Source organism: Panthera onca, chromosome E3 (assembly GCF_046562875.1).
Source record: "Panthera onca isolate mPanOnc1 chromosome E3, mPanOnc1 haplotype 2, whole genome shotgun sequence".
NCBI classification, from domain to species: Eukaryota; Metazoa; Chordata; class Mammalia; order Carnivora; family Felidae; genus Panthera; species Panthera onca.
Window position 1 is genome coordinate 40,450,580 of NC_138354.1, and position 18,848 is coordinate 40,469,427.

General features: G+C 53.3%; 1 protein-coding gene across 15 annotated transcripts in view; it reads right to left on the reverse strand.

Annotated features, from left to right (window-relative positions):
* The window catches only part of MAPK8IP3 (mitogen-activated protein kinase 8 interacting protein 3), a 47,638-nt gene extending 31,063 nt beyond the window's left edge, over window positions 1-16,575 (reverse strand). For all 15 annotated transcript variants that reach the window (XM_060648035.3, XM_060648046.3, XM_060648038.3 and 12 more), the window contains exons 1-2: window positions 16,041-16,575; window positions 1,075-1,195 (exon numbers count right to left, since the gene is read on the reverse strand). In XM_060648035.3, coding sequence (XP_060504018.2) covers window positions 1,075-1,195; window positions 16,041-16,358 — 439 coding nt within the window. In that variant the 5' untranslated portion in view covers window positions 16,359-16,575. The remainder of the gene's footprint in view (window positions 1-1,074; window positions 1,196-16,040) is intronic.
* Between the last annotated feature and the right edge of the window lie 2,273 nt (window positions 16,576-18,848).

Genomic DNA, 18,848 nt, shown 5'->3' on the forward strand with positions numbered 1-18,848 from the left:
CTGCCACGAGGAGAACCAGGGTGCCTGAAGCTCGGCCACGGGCGACTGGCTGCGCCTGAGCTGGCCGGCGGCCCCCGAGACGGAGTCAGGTGCAGACAGGACTCCAGCAAATGGCTTGTACAAGGGGGCAGAATTCATACGTGAGTAGCCTCCGTGCCGAGGCAAAGAGCAGAAGACATCTGAAATGTGGGACGGGACACACAAGTGTCCCTTACACGTACCAAAGGCTGCAAAGACCACGCCGTGACCTGCCACCTCTGGGCACGGGGGTTCCCCCTAAGTTGACAATCCCTGTCCCTCAGCAAGGGCCTACTCTGGCCACGAAATGCAGGGAAGTCACCCGAGTGCCCCACAGGCCTGCTGGAGAGCTCACGAGGCAGCCAGGCACCCTGCACCTGTGCCCCACCACCCGAGCAAGCGTGCGGCCAGGACACCTTCCGCCTGTGGCCCTTTGTTCAAACTTCAGCTGTGTCCTTTCTCCATCACGAAAACTTCTACTCATGGGTCACCATAACGTCGACTTTTAAACAAAGACTTGTGAAAACCGAAACAACACTTCTTATAACAACCCTCATCCAAAAGCACTCCATTGCCCCTGCATGCAGGGGACACGGTGATCCTGCAGGCCCCCGGCCAGCCCGGCACCCCCAGGCAGGGCCACGCCGGCGGGCTCCCTCAGCAGGCCTGGCCTCCCGACCACCCAACAGTGGCGTCCCCTCGGTGCCACGCAGACAGGGTCCCGCACCGCACGGGAGCTGTAACCCAAGGGGTCACACGGGATGGCACGCTGGCCTAGTCTGGCTCGGACTGCAGCCTGAAGCCAAAATGCTTTGTCATCAAAGGAGCCTCGTTTACTTATTTCCACAAGGAATAGGAGGCCGATTACGGGAAATGCGTGGCAGCGTAAAGAGGTAAGACAAAGGGTAGGGCGAGTGACAGTGCGGGTAGAATATGGCTGTCCCGGGCTCCCTCGCTCTCCTTTCATCAAAGGCTCTCAACATCCTTCCCAGCTGGGGTCAGCCTGGGAACAACAGACACATTCAAATGCCGGTCCCCCTCTGGCGGGCCACTTACTCTGATCCGCGTAGTTCTTGGCCTTCAGTTCCAGCTGGCGGGTCTGAAACTCATAATGTTCCACCTGGATTTGCAGCTCCTTCTTCTCCTGTTCCAGGGCATCTTCAAACTCGATGAATTTCTACACGCGGGAGGAGAAACAGAGCAGGCGTCGTGAACGCGGGATGCCAGGTGACAGCAGCCTCTCACAGAGGGGTCAAAGGCTTCCGGGACCGACATTCACAGGCTCCCGAGGCCACACGGCCCGTCACCCTCAGGCAGCAAACCCCGACACACGGGGGCCCCTGAGGAGGGGCCAGAGTTTCCCAAGAAACCTTCGGTGTGCGTGGGGGGCTCCGTCGGTTAAGCATCAGACTCTTGATCTCCACTCAGGTCATGGTCTCACGGTTGATGAGTCTGAGCCCCGTGTCCCGCTCTGCACTGATGACAGAGGCTGCTTGGGGTTCTCCCTCTCGTCTCTGTCCCTACCCCGCTTGTGCTCTTTCTCCCTCTCTCAAAATAATAAATACCCTTATTAAAAAAAGGGGAGGGGAGCTCACGCCTGGTTTAATGTTCTGCTGTGGCCATCCTGCAATTCCTACTAGTATTTGAACAAGGGACCGCACAGTTCCATTTCCACACTGGGCCCCACAAGTCGGGTACCTGGTCCTTTTGCAACAGAGTGACGTTACGCCTCTCGATACCACAACACACCTAAACGAGGTCAAGTCTACTTGGCTCTTCATCTGTATTCCAATTGCCACTCAGTTCAGGAAGCCATCACTACTGGAATAACCGGCAATGGACATCGGTCTTTGGAATCTTTCCTTTACATGCTAAGTAGCTAAGCAAAATTATCATCAAATCAAGTGAAAAGAAAGCACTTTGAAAAAAAAAAAAAAAAAAAAAGGACAATTCTTGGGACTCCCGGGTGGCTCAGTGGGTTAAGCGTCTGACTCTTGATTTCAGTTCAGGGCAGGATCTCAGGGTTCACGGGATTGAGCCCCGCATCAGGCTCTGCGCTGACAGTGTGGAGCCTGCTTGGGATTCTGTCTCCCTCTCTCTCTCCCCCCCTCCCCTGCTCACACTCTGTCTCTCAAACAAACATCAAAAGCAAATGATTGCTACCAACAATTACATGACACGCAAATTCGTGAAGCGTTCCCTATTTTTGTGTTGTATGGAAACCAATTTGACAATAAATTTCGTATTAAAAAAACAAAACATAACAAGCCTAGTAAAAATAAATAAATTACAATTCATTTGAAAAACAAAAAGCGATTTCGTTTGTAGGAAGCAGGAGCATCAGCTACGTTAACACATGAAGAGTTTCTCAGAAGATGGGAATACAGGGCGCCTGGGTGGCTTCACCGGTTAGGCGCCCAGCTTCAGCTCAGGTCACGATCTCATGGTTCCTGGGTTCGAGCCCCGCGTCGGACTGTGTGTTGGCAGCTCAGAGCCTGGAGCCTGCTTTAGACTCTGTGTCTCCCTCTCTTTCTGTCCCTCCCCAGCTCACATGGTCTCTCTCTCTCAAAAATATACAAACGTTAAAAAAAAATTTTTTTTTTAAAGAGATGGGAATATAAAACTGATGGCTGGTTTTGGGTTTCGGGCATCTGGAAGAGTGCCGGAATAACTGCACCCAGGACCCAGCGGCTCAAGGCCTTTGTGCCCCAAGCCGACTTGTCTGTGCCCAGCGGGAGAGGGCGGGAACCCCGGGGGAGGGGCAGACAAGTGCCCCAGGAGCAGGAAAATGCACGCTGATGGTGCGGCTGCGCACAAAATACAAGTCAGTTGTTCTGTGTGCTTGGGACTGAACCAGTGTGTGAAGAATAAACTGTTGTTAACAGACTGATAAGGGTATTTTTTAAACTGGGTAATTTTAATTCCCATTACTTAAAAAAAAATTATGTTGGGGCACCTGGGCGGCTCAGTCGGTTAAGCATCCGACTTCGACTCGGGTCACGATCTCATGGTTTGTGGGTCCGAGCCCCACGTCGTGCTCTGTGCTGACAGCGCAGAGCCTGGAGCCTGCTTCGTATTCTGTGTCTCCTCCTCTCTCTGCCTCTCCCATGCTCATGCTCTGTCTCTGTCTCTAAATAATAAATAAACATTAAAAAAATTTTTTTTTTAAATTATGAAAAGAATGAAACGTAGGGGCGCCTGGGTGGCTCAGTCGGTTGAGTGGGCAACTCCTGATTTCGGCTCAGGTTATGAGCCCAGGGTCGTGGGATCGAGCCCCACGCTGGGCTCCATGCTGAGTGTGGAGCCTGCTTGGGATCTTTCTTTCCCTCCGTCCCTCCCTGCTCATGCTCTGTATCCCTCTCTCAATTTAAAAAAAAAAAAAAAAAGAGAAGAATGAAATGTAAACAACATGTGCTTTTGTAGGAAAATCAGGTGAGAGCGTGAAGTAAAAAGAAGGCTGTTTTCAAGAAACCACAATTCTACCCTCTGGAGTCGGTTTAAGATTAGGAGGTGTTCTTCCAGATGTGTGTGGGTGTGGGTGCACAGGGCAGACGCGCAATCTCTTGTACGCAGGGTCGCGTGGCCTGATTTACTCGGTGGCTTCGGGCGGAGCTTCTTTCTACATCCAGAAACACTCTACCACCTCCGCCGTGAGAAACGGTGAGTGCAGAGCAGACTCCGTCCCGTTGATTACCCGCTGTCGGGGCTTCCGGGCTGCTCGCACACGCCCGTGATTGGGGTCACCGCCTGCGCAAAGGCACGATGGCTACCTGCTCTCAAAGGCTGTGGTCCTGGGGTCGCACTCGGCTGACGACCCTTCGGCAGGGTCGCCCAGCTCCGGCTCCCCCGGGGCTAGGGCAGCAGCCCTTCCCAGAGCCCCCCGCTGCCTCGGCACAGAGCTTAACCAGAACGCTGCCAGCTGCACGCGTGGGAAAGCGACCAGCCACGATCGTCCCAGCTTTCAGTTCCCCGCTGACTCTGCTAGTGAACACTTCCCGCAAACCGACCGGGTACATACTGCACCTCTTCCCCGAGCAGCTCGCTACGTCCTGGCCCAGCGTCCTACGACCGTGTCCCCGCTGCTCTCCGTGATCTGCAAGGACTTCTACCGTGCCTGCTCGAGTCTGTCTCACAGGCTACAGATGCGCCCCAGGATGCGGCTGGGTGTGCACACTGAGCCAGTTGATGTAATGGTCTCTCCTGTCCCGTTGCTTTGAAATGCCAGCTTTATCACAGGCAAAACCCTAGTAGAGATTTCAGTCTGTCTGTGAGCCAGTACCAGGGGGCTTTCTGAACGTGGACTGTTACGTTACCCTTCAATACCTGTTCCACACTCATCCTCTCAAGTCCCCTTTCAACGTTTTCTTGGTTATTCCCACTTGCTCATCCTTCTAGAGTGGAGCTCCTTTCTACATCCAGAAACACTCTACCACGTCCTCCGTGATGGAGCACCGTCTGGAGTCACTTCTGTATTTATTTTTGAAGAAGCAGTTTCCCTGTCTGTAAGCACCAGCTCTCTGCACCTCGGGAAGGGGTCCCGGTTTTCGGTGACCAAGTCCTCAGGGCTGGGATGAAGAGAAAAGTCATCGCGAGCCCGTCAAGGGCTGTTTGACAGAAGACGGAAAATTCTCCTTTCCTTTACACCGACCCCACCCGGGGCCAGCGGCACCACTGTGGTTTCACACAAAGAAGGGGCCACTTCGTGACAACCGCCCCGTCTCTATTTCGTCACGTGTTACTTGCACTTGACATGTGGAAACCAGCTAAGGGATTTCCAAACTAAAGACCATGTCAGAAAGCTGTCCTTCCCAGGTTCTTATGAAGCTCAAGACAGACTTTCTTAAGTGTATCCTGATAGGTGATGTTTAAAATTTTTTAACGTCTATTTTTGAGAGACAGACAGAGAGCAAGCAGGGGAGGGGCAGAGAGAGAGGGAGACAACAGAATCCAAAGCAGGCTCTAGGCTCTAAGGTGTCAGCACAGAGTCTGATGTGTGGCTCGAACCCACGAACCACGAGATCATGACCTGAGCCGAAGTCGGACACTTAACTGACTGATCCGCCCAGGAGCCCCCACCCCCGATAGGTGATCATTAAAATCAACCTAAGTGCCAGTGCCAGAAAGCTTTGCCGTGGAACACAACCACTGACGTGTCTGCAGATTCCCGATGAAGCCAGCCCCAAACCAGACCACAGCAGAAGTCCTCTGACCTTGGCATGTTTTCAGCGTCGGGAAGGATGGAGACACTGACCAGGAGCAAGCACCAAGCGAAGCTATGAACACGGGCATCCTTAAGGAAAAAGGCAAAGGGCACGCAGGGGCAGGGACACAGAGCCCACGGTGGGTAAGCAGGGCATCCGTGGTTCTCGGGCTGCGTGGAGCCCTGTGCGCAAGGAATGGCCCTACGGGGCGGGAACCGCTCCATCCTTAGGGATGGGTGTCTTCCACCCTCTCGCACCCCTGCTCAAAGGCATGTGGGTGCTCACGTGGAGCAGCTCCTCGGGTGAGCCCAAGTGACCACCAGCAGATGTGAGGACCCCGGCCTCGGGCCCACGCTCTCCACGCTGGCTTCTGGACCACGGCGTGTGCGGCGGGGAGCCCCTGTTCCTGGGCTCCCCGACGTCGGCACCCTACCAGCCAGGACCGACTGGGGGCCCCGCAAGGCCTCTGGGTCCGTGACAGCATTACAGACACGACGTGGCACGGACAGCTTGCAAGAAATCCTCCTCTCTTCCCCTCTTGAAGGAATTATTTCAGTGTCATTAAAGTAACTCTGGTCAACAACAGCACAAGCCCGCCATTCACCCGAAATAGAACACGCAATGGAATCTTCACCAAATACTAGAGGGAACAAATAACGTGGAGGAACAGTGCCTGGCCGAGACGCCACACTGAATCTTTGCGCTTCAGCAGGACACGCTCAGAGCTAGACTCGGGAAGAAGCGCACGTCATCTGGACAAGTGAGGGAGAAGGCAGGGGCGCCCTGGCTGGCAGCGAGCTCAGGAGAGAAGCAAGGAGGCTGCCAACCCCAGCTCCCCGGGCACAGGGGTGGGCCACGTGGGGGAGGGGTGGTAGCAGGACACTGTATCATCTGGGTGAGCAAAGTCACCCCAAATTCAATAGATGGCTTCGAAAAAGCAGAAAATATTTTTAATCAGATACCACTTAGTTTAGATTTAAGGGAATCAAGATTTTTCAGTGCTGGCAGACAGGGTAGGGTAGAGAATAAGTAAAGTCTGTAAAGAAAATCTTCCAAAATTTTAAAAGTAGGATCTGACGAGGGGTGCCTGGGTGGCTCAGGCAGTTAAGAATCTGACTCTTGATCTCAGCTCAGGTCATGATCTAATGGTCTGTGAGTTCGAGCCCTGCTTTGGGCTCTGGGCTGACAGGGTGGAGCCCGCTTGGGATGCTCTCTCTCCCTCTCTCTGTGCCCCTCCCCCACTCACAGGAGCTCATATGCAGGCTTTCTCTCTCAAAATAAATCAGCAAACATTAAAAAAAAAAGAATCTGTGGGGCGCCTGGGTGGCTCAGTCAGTTGAACACCCGACTTTGGCTCGTGTCATGATCTCGCAGTTGACGAGTTCGAGTCCCGCGTCGGGCTCTGTGCTGACAGCTCAGAGCCTGGAGCCTGCTTCTCATTCTGTGTCTCCCTCTCTCTCTGCCTCTCCCCCGCTCATGCTCTGTCTCTGTCTCAAAAATAAAGATAAATGTTAAAAAAAAAAAAATGAAAAAAGAAAAAAAGAATCTGTTACAAAATATGACTACAACTGACATGAATAAAAATTTGGCCGTCAGCATTTGGGCTGTGTGGGTCTGCATGGTACCGAAGACACAAAAACAAAAATCTCCCACCTGAACCCACTCTACACATAGTAGTATCTCAGGCCCAAAGATGTCCGGAAGGCGTGACTGCAGCAGAGTGAAAACTCGGTGCACGTGCTGACTATACGTACCACGGGTTTGAGGGCATTTGAAGTTAACCATCTGTCTAACCAAGTCTCCTCAAAATATGACGACGCACAGGATAACGCACAGTGTTTACGGTCACTCTTGTGACAAGTCTTTTGAGCGCCCCAAAGAGCAAGGACTGGCCAACACACAGTTGAGGAAAACGCGTCCTATTCTCAGCATCTAGACATCAAACACTGAATGCGCACTTCTAAATACCAAGAGACCACACAATTCTCTTGTTCGATTTGTTTTAAGGAGTCTGCCCCCTCTCTCCCGTGAACAAAGTGCTCTGTTTTAAAGTGGAACTAGGGGTGCCTGGGGGGTCAGTCGGTTAAGCATCCAACTTCAGCTCAGGTCATGATCGCATGGTCTGTGAGTTTGAGCCCTGTGTTGGGCTTTGGGCTGACAGCTCAGAGTCTGGAGCCTGCTTTGGACTCTGGGTCTCCCTCTGTCACTCTCCCTCCCCTGCTTGCGCTGTCTCTGTCTCTGTCTCTGTCTCTGTCTCTCAAAAAGAAATAAACATTAAAAAAAAGTTAAACTCAACTTTGGTTTTCGAATTTGCTTTCAGGTGAATTTCAAGACACACACTGAAATAACCTGAGCGCGGCCTCTTTCTAACTCAGAGCCAGAGAATTTCCTCAGTGTTCCATGGAATGAGGTCATTCATCCCAGTGTATCCATAAAAGCAAAGGTAAGAAGTAAAACGACCTTTTGTGTCAAATATAAAATTAAAAACACAGCAGAAATCAGTATCCCTAATTCCCAGAACGCAAGAGAGATTATCAGGTAAACACTTTTTATAACGTAATCATTAATTCTGGCAACTTCCATAACACAAGGTTATTTTAATGGCAAAGTAAGTTAACATATTCAATCTAATCCTTCCCTCATATGTGTCCTTTAGGGCAGGGTCATACACAGGAAATAATTCAACTCTGGCTGGTTTGTTAGAAGAGAATCCAGGGGCGCCTGGGTGACTCAGTCAATTAAGCATCCGACTCCAGCTCTGGTCACGGTTCTCACAGTTCGTGGGTTGGAGCCCTGAGTCAGGCTCTGTGCTGACAGCTCAGAGCCTTGAGCTTGCTTCTGATTCTGTGTCTCCCTTGCTCTTTACCCCTCCCCTGCTCAAAGTCTCTCTCTCCCTCTCAAAAATAAATAAACATTAAAAGAAAAAAAAAAATGAACCCAACAGAAATCAAAGACCTTGTTTTTTTGCATCAGTCATCATTTAATTCCTTCTGGGGTGGTGCAGGAATAGAGTAGATTTCCAAAAAAAGTCCTCTTTTTTGGACTTTCAGGCAGGCAGGGCAGTAAACAGTTGGGGTGCTGGGCACAGACTTCATGCACAGGGGGAGGCGCCCTTCTCCTGGAGGCTGACCCCCTGTACGGTGATGGCATTCATGAAATGTTTACCGGGCTCTCCCTGGGGCGATGAATCCCTAAGACCTCACACCACAGATGTTCTTTTACAGCTTGCTTTCCAACGGTGTCACCACGTAGACCATGAAACGCAGTGCGGGCAGCGGGGCGGAGCAGCCGGGAAGTTACCCCCAGGTACCGGCCCGCCGAGCCCAGGGGGTGGCCCACAGGGTGAGAGAGGAAAGTGCACTTTTGTATTCTGGTAGGACGCACACCTGTGGGGGGCCAGGCCGTGCAGGAATCCAAGAATCAGGCTGAATTCACAGAAAAAGCAGAAGTTTCTCACATTCATGTCACAGGGACCACTGGTTTAGCATCCGCCTGAACCGAATCCCAACAAATGGCGATGGTTTAATTCACACTGACTTCTAAGGATTGGCAAGACAGGAAAAATATCTTTATTTTTATGTCTCAAAAAAGATTTTTATGGATGTGTTTACATACTAAGTATTAACATATACTTTATATGTTAAGTATATGCTATAAAACACACACACCAGATACATAAAATACCTGACGTGGGTGGTAACGTGGGACCGAAGGAAGGGAAGACAAAACTAAGAGCCTGACTGTCCCAGCCTGGGACAGATGGCTGAGTCTCTTTCAGGGGTGTGCCCGGCTCCTTGCACGTGTTTGCCCGCCCCGTTCGTCCCTGGCCCCTGCTCCTGCGAGGCTGAGAGCACGCGTGCCAGGGGCACTCTGTCTGGCCGTTCCGTGGGCACAGGGGGCTGCTGTCTAGAAATGAACACGGCAGGTGTGACAGAGACCCTGAGCCACACGCGTGAGCAGGCACCCACGGGCTTCCACAGTGCTGAGGAGGGGCTGGGAAGGCCGGGGAAGGACCCATGAAGCAGCAGGGCATCTGGACAGCGGGCAGAGTTCCTGGGGACGGGAGCCCAGAGACTCTCATGAGACGTGTCGCTCTGAACCTGTCGCTATTGACAATCGGAATCTAAACTTGCCAGCCTTTGCCCCACAAGGCCTCCCGAACAAGGGGTAGTCCTCGGGGACAAGGACCTGTCCCCACCTAACCTGGCATTCCCCAAATCTCCTGGCCATAAGAGGTGATGACTACGCGGGCTCCAAGTATCTGCTGTCAGCCACCCACTGCTCGTGGCCTCTCCTGGGTTCGGGGTGTCTCCCCAGGACTCCCGCAGGCAGGGGCTCCCGGGCTGGCCTGTCCCAAGCTACAGCAGCAGGGCCTTGGGCCGCGGACAAATGCACCTCCCCACTTCACCGGCACGGGCAGGACGGACAACGGGGCCAGCTCAGCAGTAAGGGGAGGGTACGGACAACACCTGCAAGAACCCGGATGAGTCTCAAAGTCATTACACAGAAAGACGCCGGACCAAAAAAAGACCAAAACGCTGCACGATTCTATTTATATAAAGTTCTAGAAAACGCAAACTAATCTACTGTGACGGAAAGCGGATCAGTGGTTCCCTGGGGGCGGGGGACGCAGGGAGAGGCCACTGAGGGGCAGAAGGAAACTTCAGGGATGGTGGCGACCATCGTCACCCTGACCGCGGGGACGGTTTCTGGGTGTGAACAGGTCAACACTCGCCACACTGCACAAACGCATACAGTGTAGCGCGTTCACCTTGGTGAAGCTGTTAGAAAGAAAAGCAGAGAAGGGAAGACGCGGCCGGGGTCCCAGATCTCCACCTGGGCCGTGACGCCAGCCATTTTGTAGGCGCTGGTGATTTCTCGACAGGTTCTTCCCAGCCTTTCGAGAATTCCCTCGTCTCCTGCTCTTTCCCGAACAGCTGGCATTCCTCTGTTGTTGCTTATGTCACAATGTTTTGCTTCTGTCTGGTCTCCTGTGTCCAATCCTCCTGCTCTGGGTGCTCTCCTCTTTCAGACCACAATCACTGCCAGCGGCTCCCTTTCTGGCCCGAGGCTGTGTAAGGGGATGCCTCCTGCCTGCCCTGCCTGCTCTGCCTGCCCGGGGCGGGGCCGCTGATGCTGTGGCTGTTTACGGGAATTAAAGTGACCTAAAGTAAGAACTCACTTCCCCTGCGGCCTGAGCCACCTGTGCAGTGTCAGTGATCCCATGTGGTCACTGGCTATTGAACCGGACAGCTGCCCCGTAGACTCAGTGGTGGAGGCCTTGCCCTCCGGGAACTAGAAGGACGGTTGGGTGTGGTGTGCACTGAGGCAGAGGAAGGCCGCTTCCCTCATCCTCATGCGCAAGGGCGGGGCCCACTCCCGGGTAGGGTGGGAGGTGTGGCGTGGGCCGACTGGGGCGACAGGGCCCCTCCCTCTGGTCGGGCACTCATCCATCCAAGCACCCAGCATCTGGATGTGTCCACAAAGCCCCTGCGCCAGACGCTGGGGAGGCAGGGGTGCACGGGGACTGGAAGACCATGCAGAGGGGCAGCGTGGGGGGAGCAGAGCGTGGTGCAGGGAGCCGGCCAGAGTGAGGTGGGCCTGGCCGGTTCAAGCACGGGGATGGGGTGTCGTCTCTGTCCCTCTACCCAGAGTAGTCCCGTCCCCACTTTTCACCCCGCATCCCGTGCCCCCACTGCACGGGAACATAGAGCAGCATCTCCCCCCCTACCTTCCCCCTCCCAGACCTAATCCCCAGAGCCTGCAGCCGAGCCTGGCACTCAGGAGGCTCTGGTGAACGAGGACACGGGTGGGTGCAGGCCCGGATGGGACGTGCCTTTGGAAAAGTCCCCTGTGGTGGAGGAGGGGTTGGGACAGGGAGAGAGGCTGGCAGGCCAGCGTGATGATGCCGACTGGAACCAGGACCGTGGCAAAGGAGACCAAAAAAGCACGGGAAACCTAAAGTCAGGCCACAAGAATGGCCAGGACTCAGTGAGTGTGGGGCTTGGGAGGTAACGTCCTGACCTTTCCCAGAGCACAGGAAACCCGTGCCCGAAAAGGCACATTGGCCCTGCCGCTGATGGCGCCCCTGGCTGTCCGCTGCAGCTCCACCCTCACAATGAATGGGACCTGAGAGAGGGCCCTGTCCTGCACTCGTGTGCCTCTGCCCGACACCCATCTTGTACACAGCAAGGATTTCAGGGACCCCGGGAAGTGCGTGACGTCACCTCTGGGGGCTCTCTGCTGTCCTGAACCCGGTCACGCGGTCACGTGAAAGCCAAACCGAGGAGCGTCCTGCAAAACCAGGGGCCTGTGACAGTCTCAAAAAGTAGAAAGCGAGGAACCGATCCAGGAGAGAGGACCAGCGGGACCCCGGAGTTGTTGGCAGAGTGAGGAGGAGGGATGGAGAGAGAGAAAAGCAGTGCAGGGGGCGCGTGGGGGGCTCAGTCATTAAGCCTCTGACTCGTGGCTCAGGTCATGATCTCGCAGTCATAGTTGGTGAGACCCAGCCCCGCGTTTGGGATTCTCTCTTTCCCTCCCCGCGCCCTGCTACCGCGTACGTGTGCCCTCTCTCTCAAAAATAAACAAACATTAAAAAGTTTGCAAATAAAAAGAACAAGGTAGAAAAGTGCTCCTATTTGGGAATGTACGCAGAGTATTATTTGCACACCCTCTATAAATGGTTCCAAAACAGCAAGTTTTAGAAAACTTAAAAATAAAAAACCCAGCGGGGTGCCTGGCTGGCTCAGCTGGTAGAGAATGTGACTCTTGATTTCAGGGGTTGTGAGTTTCAGCCCCGTGTGGGGGGGAGGGGCAGAGCTCATTAAAAAAAATTAAATTAATACCCTTAAAAAAAAACCCAGGTATTAATTTTAATTTAGCATCCGACTTCGCCTCAGGTCATGATCCCCCAGTTCTGGGAGTTCGAGCCCCGTGTCGGGGTTTTTGCTCACAGCTCAAAGCCTGGAATCTGCTGCAGATTCTGTGTCTCTCTCTCTCTCTGTCCCTCCCATGCTTTGTCCCTCTCAAAAACAAACTGAAAACATTATAAACAAACAAACAAACAAACAAACAAACATACATTAAAAAAGAAGCCCTCGCTTGGGAAGAACTCACACTAACTTGTACCAGTCCTTGACCCCGCTGTCTAGCTGCCGCCACCGGGCCCGGAGGGTTCCTGACACGGCAGGACAGGCAGGTGGCAGGGCTGTGGGCCCAGAGGCCAGCAGACCGAAGTGGGCACTTTCCACACGTTTGCTCTGGCCGGGGAACGCCCCAACCTGTCTGCATGTTTAAGGGCGATTCGGTGGTTCTCTGGGAGACTCAGGACAGCTACAGCGGGCCAGCCTTTAGAAGTAACCGGGAGAGGCAGTACTGGCCACTAAATCTTAATGGCTTTATCTAAAAAAAAACTTACAGGCTTTTAAAAACTGCTTTTAACATTACAACGTGGCAAAATCAGAAGATGACATGCCTTGTCCAAGCAGCAGCGAATTTACTATTTGTCATCTGGGAAACAAGAAGAAAAGCTTCTGATTCAGTGCATTAATTCACTTATGAGAAGAGGCAAAATGATCGTCTCTACAGAGTGGATCCAGCTTAATCCTATCCAAATGTTCTCCCGAGAAATAAATTACTCTTATAGAACCAGAAACAGTTTGGGGCAAAACTTTCTTCCTGTCGGATGCCTTCCTTTGGTAGCACCAAATGCCCAGGCATCGGCACACGTTGGTTGCCTTGAATGAGTTGGGGGCACAACGAGTAGTCTCTTTAGGGCGAAGATGATTTTGATGCAAGTAACGGCTATCAAACTCACATCTGGCCGAAAAACGACTGTTTTTCCTCCTATGAACTGCGTGCCTGAGCCGAGCCCTGCCCTGCCCCGGGGAGCCCTCTGCCTGTTCCTCCCTCAAGTCACACTGGGTGGGCAACTACTCGCTCTGTGGTGCTCTCACCCAACTGCCCACCGCCACCCTTCCTAACAGGAAGGAACTTGGTGGACTTAAAAAACAACTTCCTGTCAATCAGATAAAGATTCAGCATTTTTAAGGTCTCTGCAGAAATTTTAGAGCCAGCAATAGGTCCGCTTAGCTGCACAAGCTTGAGCAGGACTCCGAGATCTCAATTCCAAGGGCAAACCCCACACAATCAGAGACCGAGATGCCCAGCGCTTGCCGTCTGCAAATCCACCCAGGCGCTCTCCCCTGACTCAACTAAATCTGCCTCGCCGCAGTTCTCCAGGCAAATGACAGCCAACGAGGAGACTTGGCGCTTGGTAGGAAAAGAACTTCGCAGCTGGCAAGCCGCTTGCCCTACAGAGGTGGCCACTGCGGCCGGAAAGGGGCACACCAGGCGATGCGAGCGCAGCTCCCAAGCGCAGGGCTGGTGCTCAAGCCCATGTGGACTCCAGGGCTTGGCCCCGCTGCTTGGCCCCCACCGTCTCTAGCCGCCCTCGCTCCCACCAAATGAGCCATGCCAGAACCAGAGCATGCTCGCAATCCCTGGCTGCAGTGATTACGGGCAGCAGTAGGGGGACATGGGTAGTTGCTCTGCTCAAGGCTTTTTACACAAAACCTGCAGATTCTGTCTGCTTGGAAGGCTACAGTGGCTCAGGTTACCCAGCTGTGACTAAGCCTTCTTGAGCAGAGTGGCCAGGGACGCAGGAGCTACTCTGCGCCACGAACGTGCCTCAGCCTGTGACGTTCCAGCTCCTGTGTTAGGAGACACACATCTGTGATCTCAATTCCCTGCCTAGAAGAGAAGTGGTCTTTTCCACAAAACTGGAAATAAATGTCTGGCAGATTTAAGGAATGAGATAGAATGCCAAAATGGTTACAGTATTTGGCCTTTTTCTTTACTTGTAACATGGCCTGAGGTCTTTCCAAGGGCGTCCTATTAGCAGCTAACCACAGCCCTGGGCCGGCTAGCCGAGCATTTGTCTGCTTCATGGCTTTCTGCTCAGGAAGCTCTAGGCAGCTTCTCTTAAGAGCCGGGCGATGCCGGGTCTCGGCCTCAAAGGCAGTGTCCTGCAAACCACACGCACACCCCCCAGCTTGTAATCCAGGCGAGTGCAAGTGGGAGGCAGGAAGCACAGTCACTCATGGCTGGACTCGAACTGCACAGAGCAGAGCAGAGGCCAAATCCACACCTCGCTAATTTTTTAAGCCGGAAGGTTATCATTGTTAGCCTTAAGGTGGTCAATCTTGATCTTCCCCTTTCATCTCTTCTCACCCACCGTGGGGACCAGACAGGCACAGGAAGAAAGAAAACACATCTATGGGAAACATCAGTTAGACATCACGTGGCTGCAGAGAGGAATCAGAGAAGGGGAGGCCGCAGCCACTCCCCACCACCGCGGCCGGGCAAGGGTAAGCCCCCGCACTCCACTTTTCTGGGGGTGCAGCTCTCTGACCTCTCGCAATAGCATGATACAGAAGAGACCAGGCCAGGAGTCCGGGTAGACTGGGTCCAGCCTGGCTCTTGTAGGGCTTGTGACCTTGGTCCAGCCCCCCCACGTCTTGGGCCCACTTCCTTCCCCAGTTAGGGCCACTCTGAGCACTAAAATCCCATGAGCTCTTGCACCCCCTCCAGTTGAGAAGTTTAAACCAGTGGCCAGACTGATACCCCAACCAATACACAACAGCCTCTTGACAGATGTATGACCCCAAAGGCAAAATAACTACCCTGAGTAGGAATGACTTCAGAACCAAACTAGAATGTAAACCACTCCGATTCAAGAAAAAGCCTGAACACCCAAACAATCTTCTACTTCAATACTAACATCAAAAATTGCGCTAAGCCAAACTAACTGAAAAGAAATGTGGCTCATGTAACAAACAGCTTCTCATTCATACATCAAAGACCATCACCTAATGCCTAGAATGAAAGACCCTCAGAGAGGCTTAGAGATTGTCTAGAGCACCTGATTCATTTGATGGAAAATCAAAATCCAGAGTGGGAAGGCGATGTGGACAAGGTCACAGAGGCAAAGCAGGGCTGGGGACCCACACCCCCTGCACCCGCCCGGGGCTGGCACACAGTTGGCACTAAGCATTTGAGAGCGAATGAGTAAGTCAAGCGGTGTTCCCCACAACGCATGGTTCTTCTAACTGTTCGTAAATAAGTGATTTCCAGGTTACGGAGGTTTCCTAGAACGTAATCAAATATTTCAAAATTCCACTCTTAATTTCCCAGAAGCCAGGGTGAAATTTCTCAGCCTTTTCCACCTAAGCTAATAACATTCCCAACTGAGGGAACCACAAGGCAAAGACGTCACCTCCAGAAACCTGGGGTCTTTCCCCTGGTGCCAGAGGAGCAGCCCAGGTGCCGCTTCAGTTAGCTGTTTACATCAATCACCAAATTCATCCATGTCGCTGCACTGGGGCCTAAGGGAAAGGTGTTGGGACAACACCCTGCTTCGGGGCGCAGAACCCCAGGGCCAGATGTCCCGTTTCGGGGAGGATTTAGAATGGCAGCAGCCAAAGGCAGTAACGGGGGGTGGGGGTGGGGGGTGGGGTGGGGGTCTAGGAAACGGCTTCGCAAACACACACACACGGGCCAAGAGAACGGACGCCTGGAGTGAGAGGTGGGTGTGGAGCGGGCAGAATGGCCTGGCCAGAGGCTCAGGCCGCTCAGGCCGCCTGGTGCCGCTGGCTGGAGCAGCGGGGTCAGGACCCGGGGAGCGGCCGAGGGGCGCGGGGGGTGGGGGGAGGGGCCCGGGCGGGGCAGGTCCCCCCGGCGGCGCGGGGCGGGGTCCCCCGGGCGGGAAGGGGTCCCCGGGGCGGGGCGGGTCCCCCGGGCGCCGCGGCCCGGCCCACGCACCTCCTCGGCCTGCTTGCGCAGCGCCTTCTCCCGCTCGTACTGGGTGAGCAGCTGCTCGTTGTCCTCGCGCAGCAGCTCCAGCTCCACCTCGTGCTCCTGGTTCTCGCTGAGCACCGAGTCCAGGTTCTCCAGCACGTTGACCACGAGCGGCATGAGCTCCTTGACCACCTCCTCGTCGTAGCAGTGGATGAGGCGCTCGAACTCGCGGTAGATGGAGCCGGCCAGGCCCGACACCCGCTCCGACATCACCGAGCCGGAGCAGTAGTCGTCCTGGTACACCACCACGCCGCCGCCCTCGTCCATCTGGATCTCCATCATCGCGGCCACCGCCGCCGCCAGCGCGGCCCGCTGTCCGCCGGCGCGCCCGCCCGCCCCGGCTGCCCGTAGTCCGCAGGCCGCGGCCCGTCGCCTCCTCCTCCTCCTCCGCCGCCGCCGCCGCCGCCGCCGCCTCAGGGCTCGGGCGCCGCCGCCGCCGCCGCTGCTGATGCTGCTGCTGCTGCCGCTGCCTAGGCTGCGCCCGTCAGTCAGCGGCCGGAAGTTCTGCTGCCCGGAAGTCCCGCCCGAGCCCCGCGGCGCGGCACCACTTAAGGGTCGCGGGGCCCGTGACGTAGAGGTAGCCCGCCCCTGGGGCGGAAGCTCGGCCGAGCGGGGCAGGGAGCACTTCCGGTCTGGCTTGTCACGGCCGCTGCTCGCCAGCGCACGTCACCCTGAGCGGGTTCCCGCAGCTCCCACGACACTGGTCCGACTTTAAACGTCACCTCGCCCTGTCCCAGGAGCATATGGACACGGTCGTTGCGCCGTAGAGGCTGCGGCCGCAGCAGCCATCCCGCGCCTGCCGCGGCGCAGGGCTGCCTGCCCCTGAGCTCCGCGCGCGTGCGCGCGTCCCCGCGCTTGTGCCCGGGTACCAGCGAAGTGACGCTGCCCATCTTGTCCCCAAGTCCCCGAATAAGCTCTTTCACCCGGGCTGCTGCGCTGTCCTGCGTTGTGGGTAACTTCCTCGGACTCCCCGGCTTCGCGATAGCTGTAATCACCCCACTGGGTTCTGAATTTCAGGGGTTGTCCTTTGAATTTGTCCTTCTTGATCCTACATTCTATGTCTTGATAGGCTCTTATTTCCTCCATTTGCATCCACTTGAATGAAATCTCTTTAGCAAGGTTTTTTTTTTTTTTGTTTGTTTTTTAAATCATAATTACAGTATCTGCAGCCTTTGCGAATCTGATTATGCGGTCTGTTGTTTGGGTTGATTCTTGCTTAGGCTGCTCCTCCTTTCCCTTCTGAACTAGGATCCCTTGGATCTTTGTGGAAACACTTTGAAGTGTGAGTTTAGAGTTGCTCCACAGGGATCTGCATTTGCTTTCACCGGTATCAGGACACCAACGCACAAGTTACACTTGCATCTTGAGGGTCACACAGGTAGGAGTAGTTGATTAAAAACAACAGCCACTAAACTTGTCAGAGCTTAATACGAACAGAAATGCTCTCATCCCTTTTACCTAATGAAATGCTTCAAGGTCAGTTCATCCTAACCTGACTGCACCAAATCAATGAACTCTCCTGCAGATAATGATGTCCTGAATACTATTGCACAAATTTTCCCCTTGCAACCTAATTTGCTGTATGGATGCTCACCCACCCCATTAGAGATAAACTAAGGTTTCTGTCTCAGATCCAGATTATCTGGATTAAAAAAAAAAATTTTTATTTTTGAGAGACAACATGAGTGGGGCAGGAACAGAGAGGGAGACACAGAATCCAAAGTTGGACGCTTAACCGACCGAGCCACCCAGGCGCCCCCAGATTATCTGGATTTTGATGCTAGCTAAGTGACTCAGTCATCCCATTTCATTTCCAAACTGAGCCTAAAAATACTACCAACCTCCTAGGAAAGTTATGAACATTAATAAGCTAATCCATTAAAGGGGCTTCATACATTTCTAGCAATATAGTAAGGGCGCAATATAGAATTGTTAGGTTTATTCTCAAGATGAAGAGTCAGGACAAACAGGTATGTGTAATTTTTCTTTTTGAGCCAATTACAAAAAAAGCTTGTGAGTGTTTTGGGGAATGTTCAAGACTTCTGCCTTAGGCCTTTTTTCAGAAACATGACCCCTTTGAACCCCCTTAGTACCAAATATACAGTAGGGTAGCCCCCGCTGTGAGGCCAATTGGCCACCAACTTTATTGGTTTTTATTACTAACATAACTGGGCAGATTTACTTGAAACTGGCTAAAACGGAACGAAGTTTTAACAAGATGAGCCGCTGGGCAATTCCTGATACGTACTTGAGGACGCCAGTCGTGTACTCGGGCGACATAAGCTAGAACTTGCTTTAACAGACTTCCATTCAGATTTGTAAGCTAAATTGGGGCACAATTTTTTTTCCCTCTGCACATGACCCTAAAATGTAAGGTGAGTACTTGGGTTTCACAAGTGCTGCTTTGGCCTGGCTCTGTGGCACAATGGATGGCATACTGGACTTCCAGGAGTGCGCTCGTCATGATGAGCGAAGGGCGATGTATCAGAGTGTTGAATCGCTGTACTATACGCTTGAAATAGTACACTGTTTGTTGACTAACTGGAATTTAAATAAAAACTTTAAAAAGGTTATACTTTAATTTGCTAGAAAGTCACCTAGGACCCTGTAATGTCTCCCTTAATTCTTCCTATGCTGAATTTTGATGGCACTTCGTCGTCAAACATACAACAGGAATATTTCACTCATGATCTTCAAGAATGCTAAGGATTAAGGAGATAATAAGAAATGACTGGGTAACACAGGAGGAATATACATTCTTGCCACGCTTGA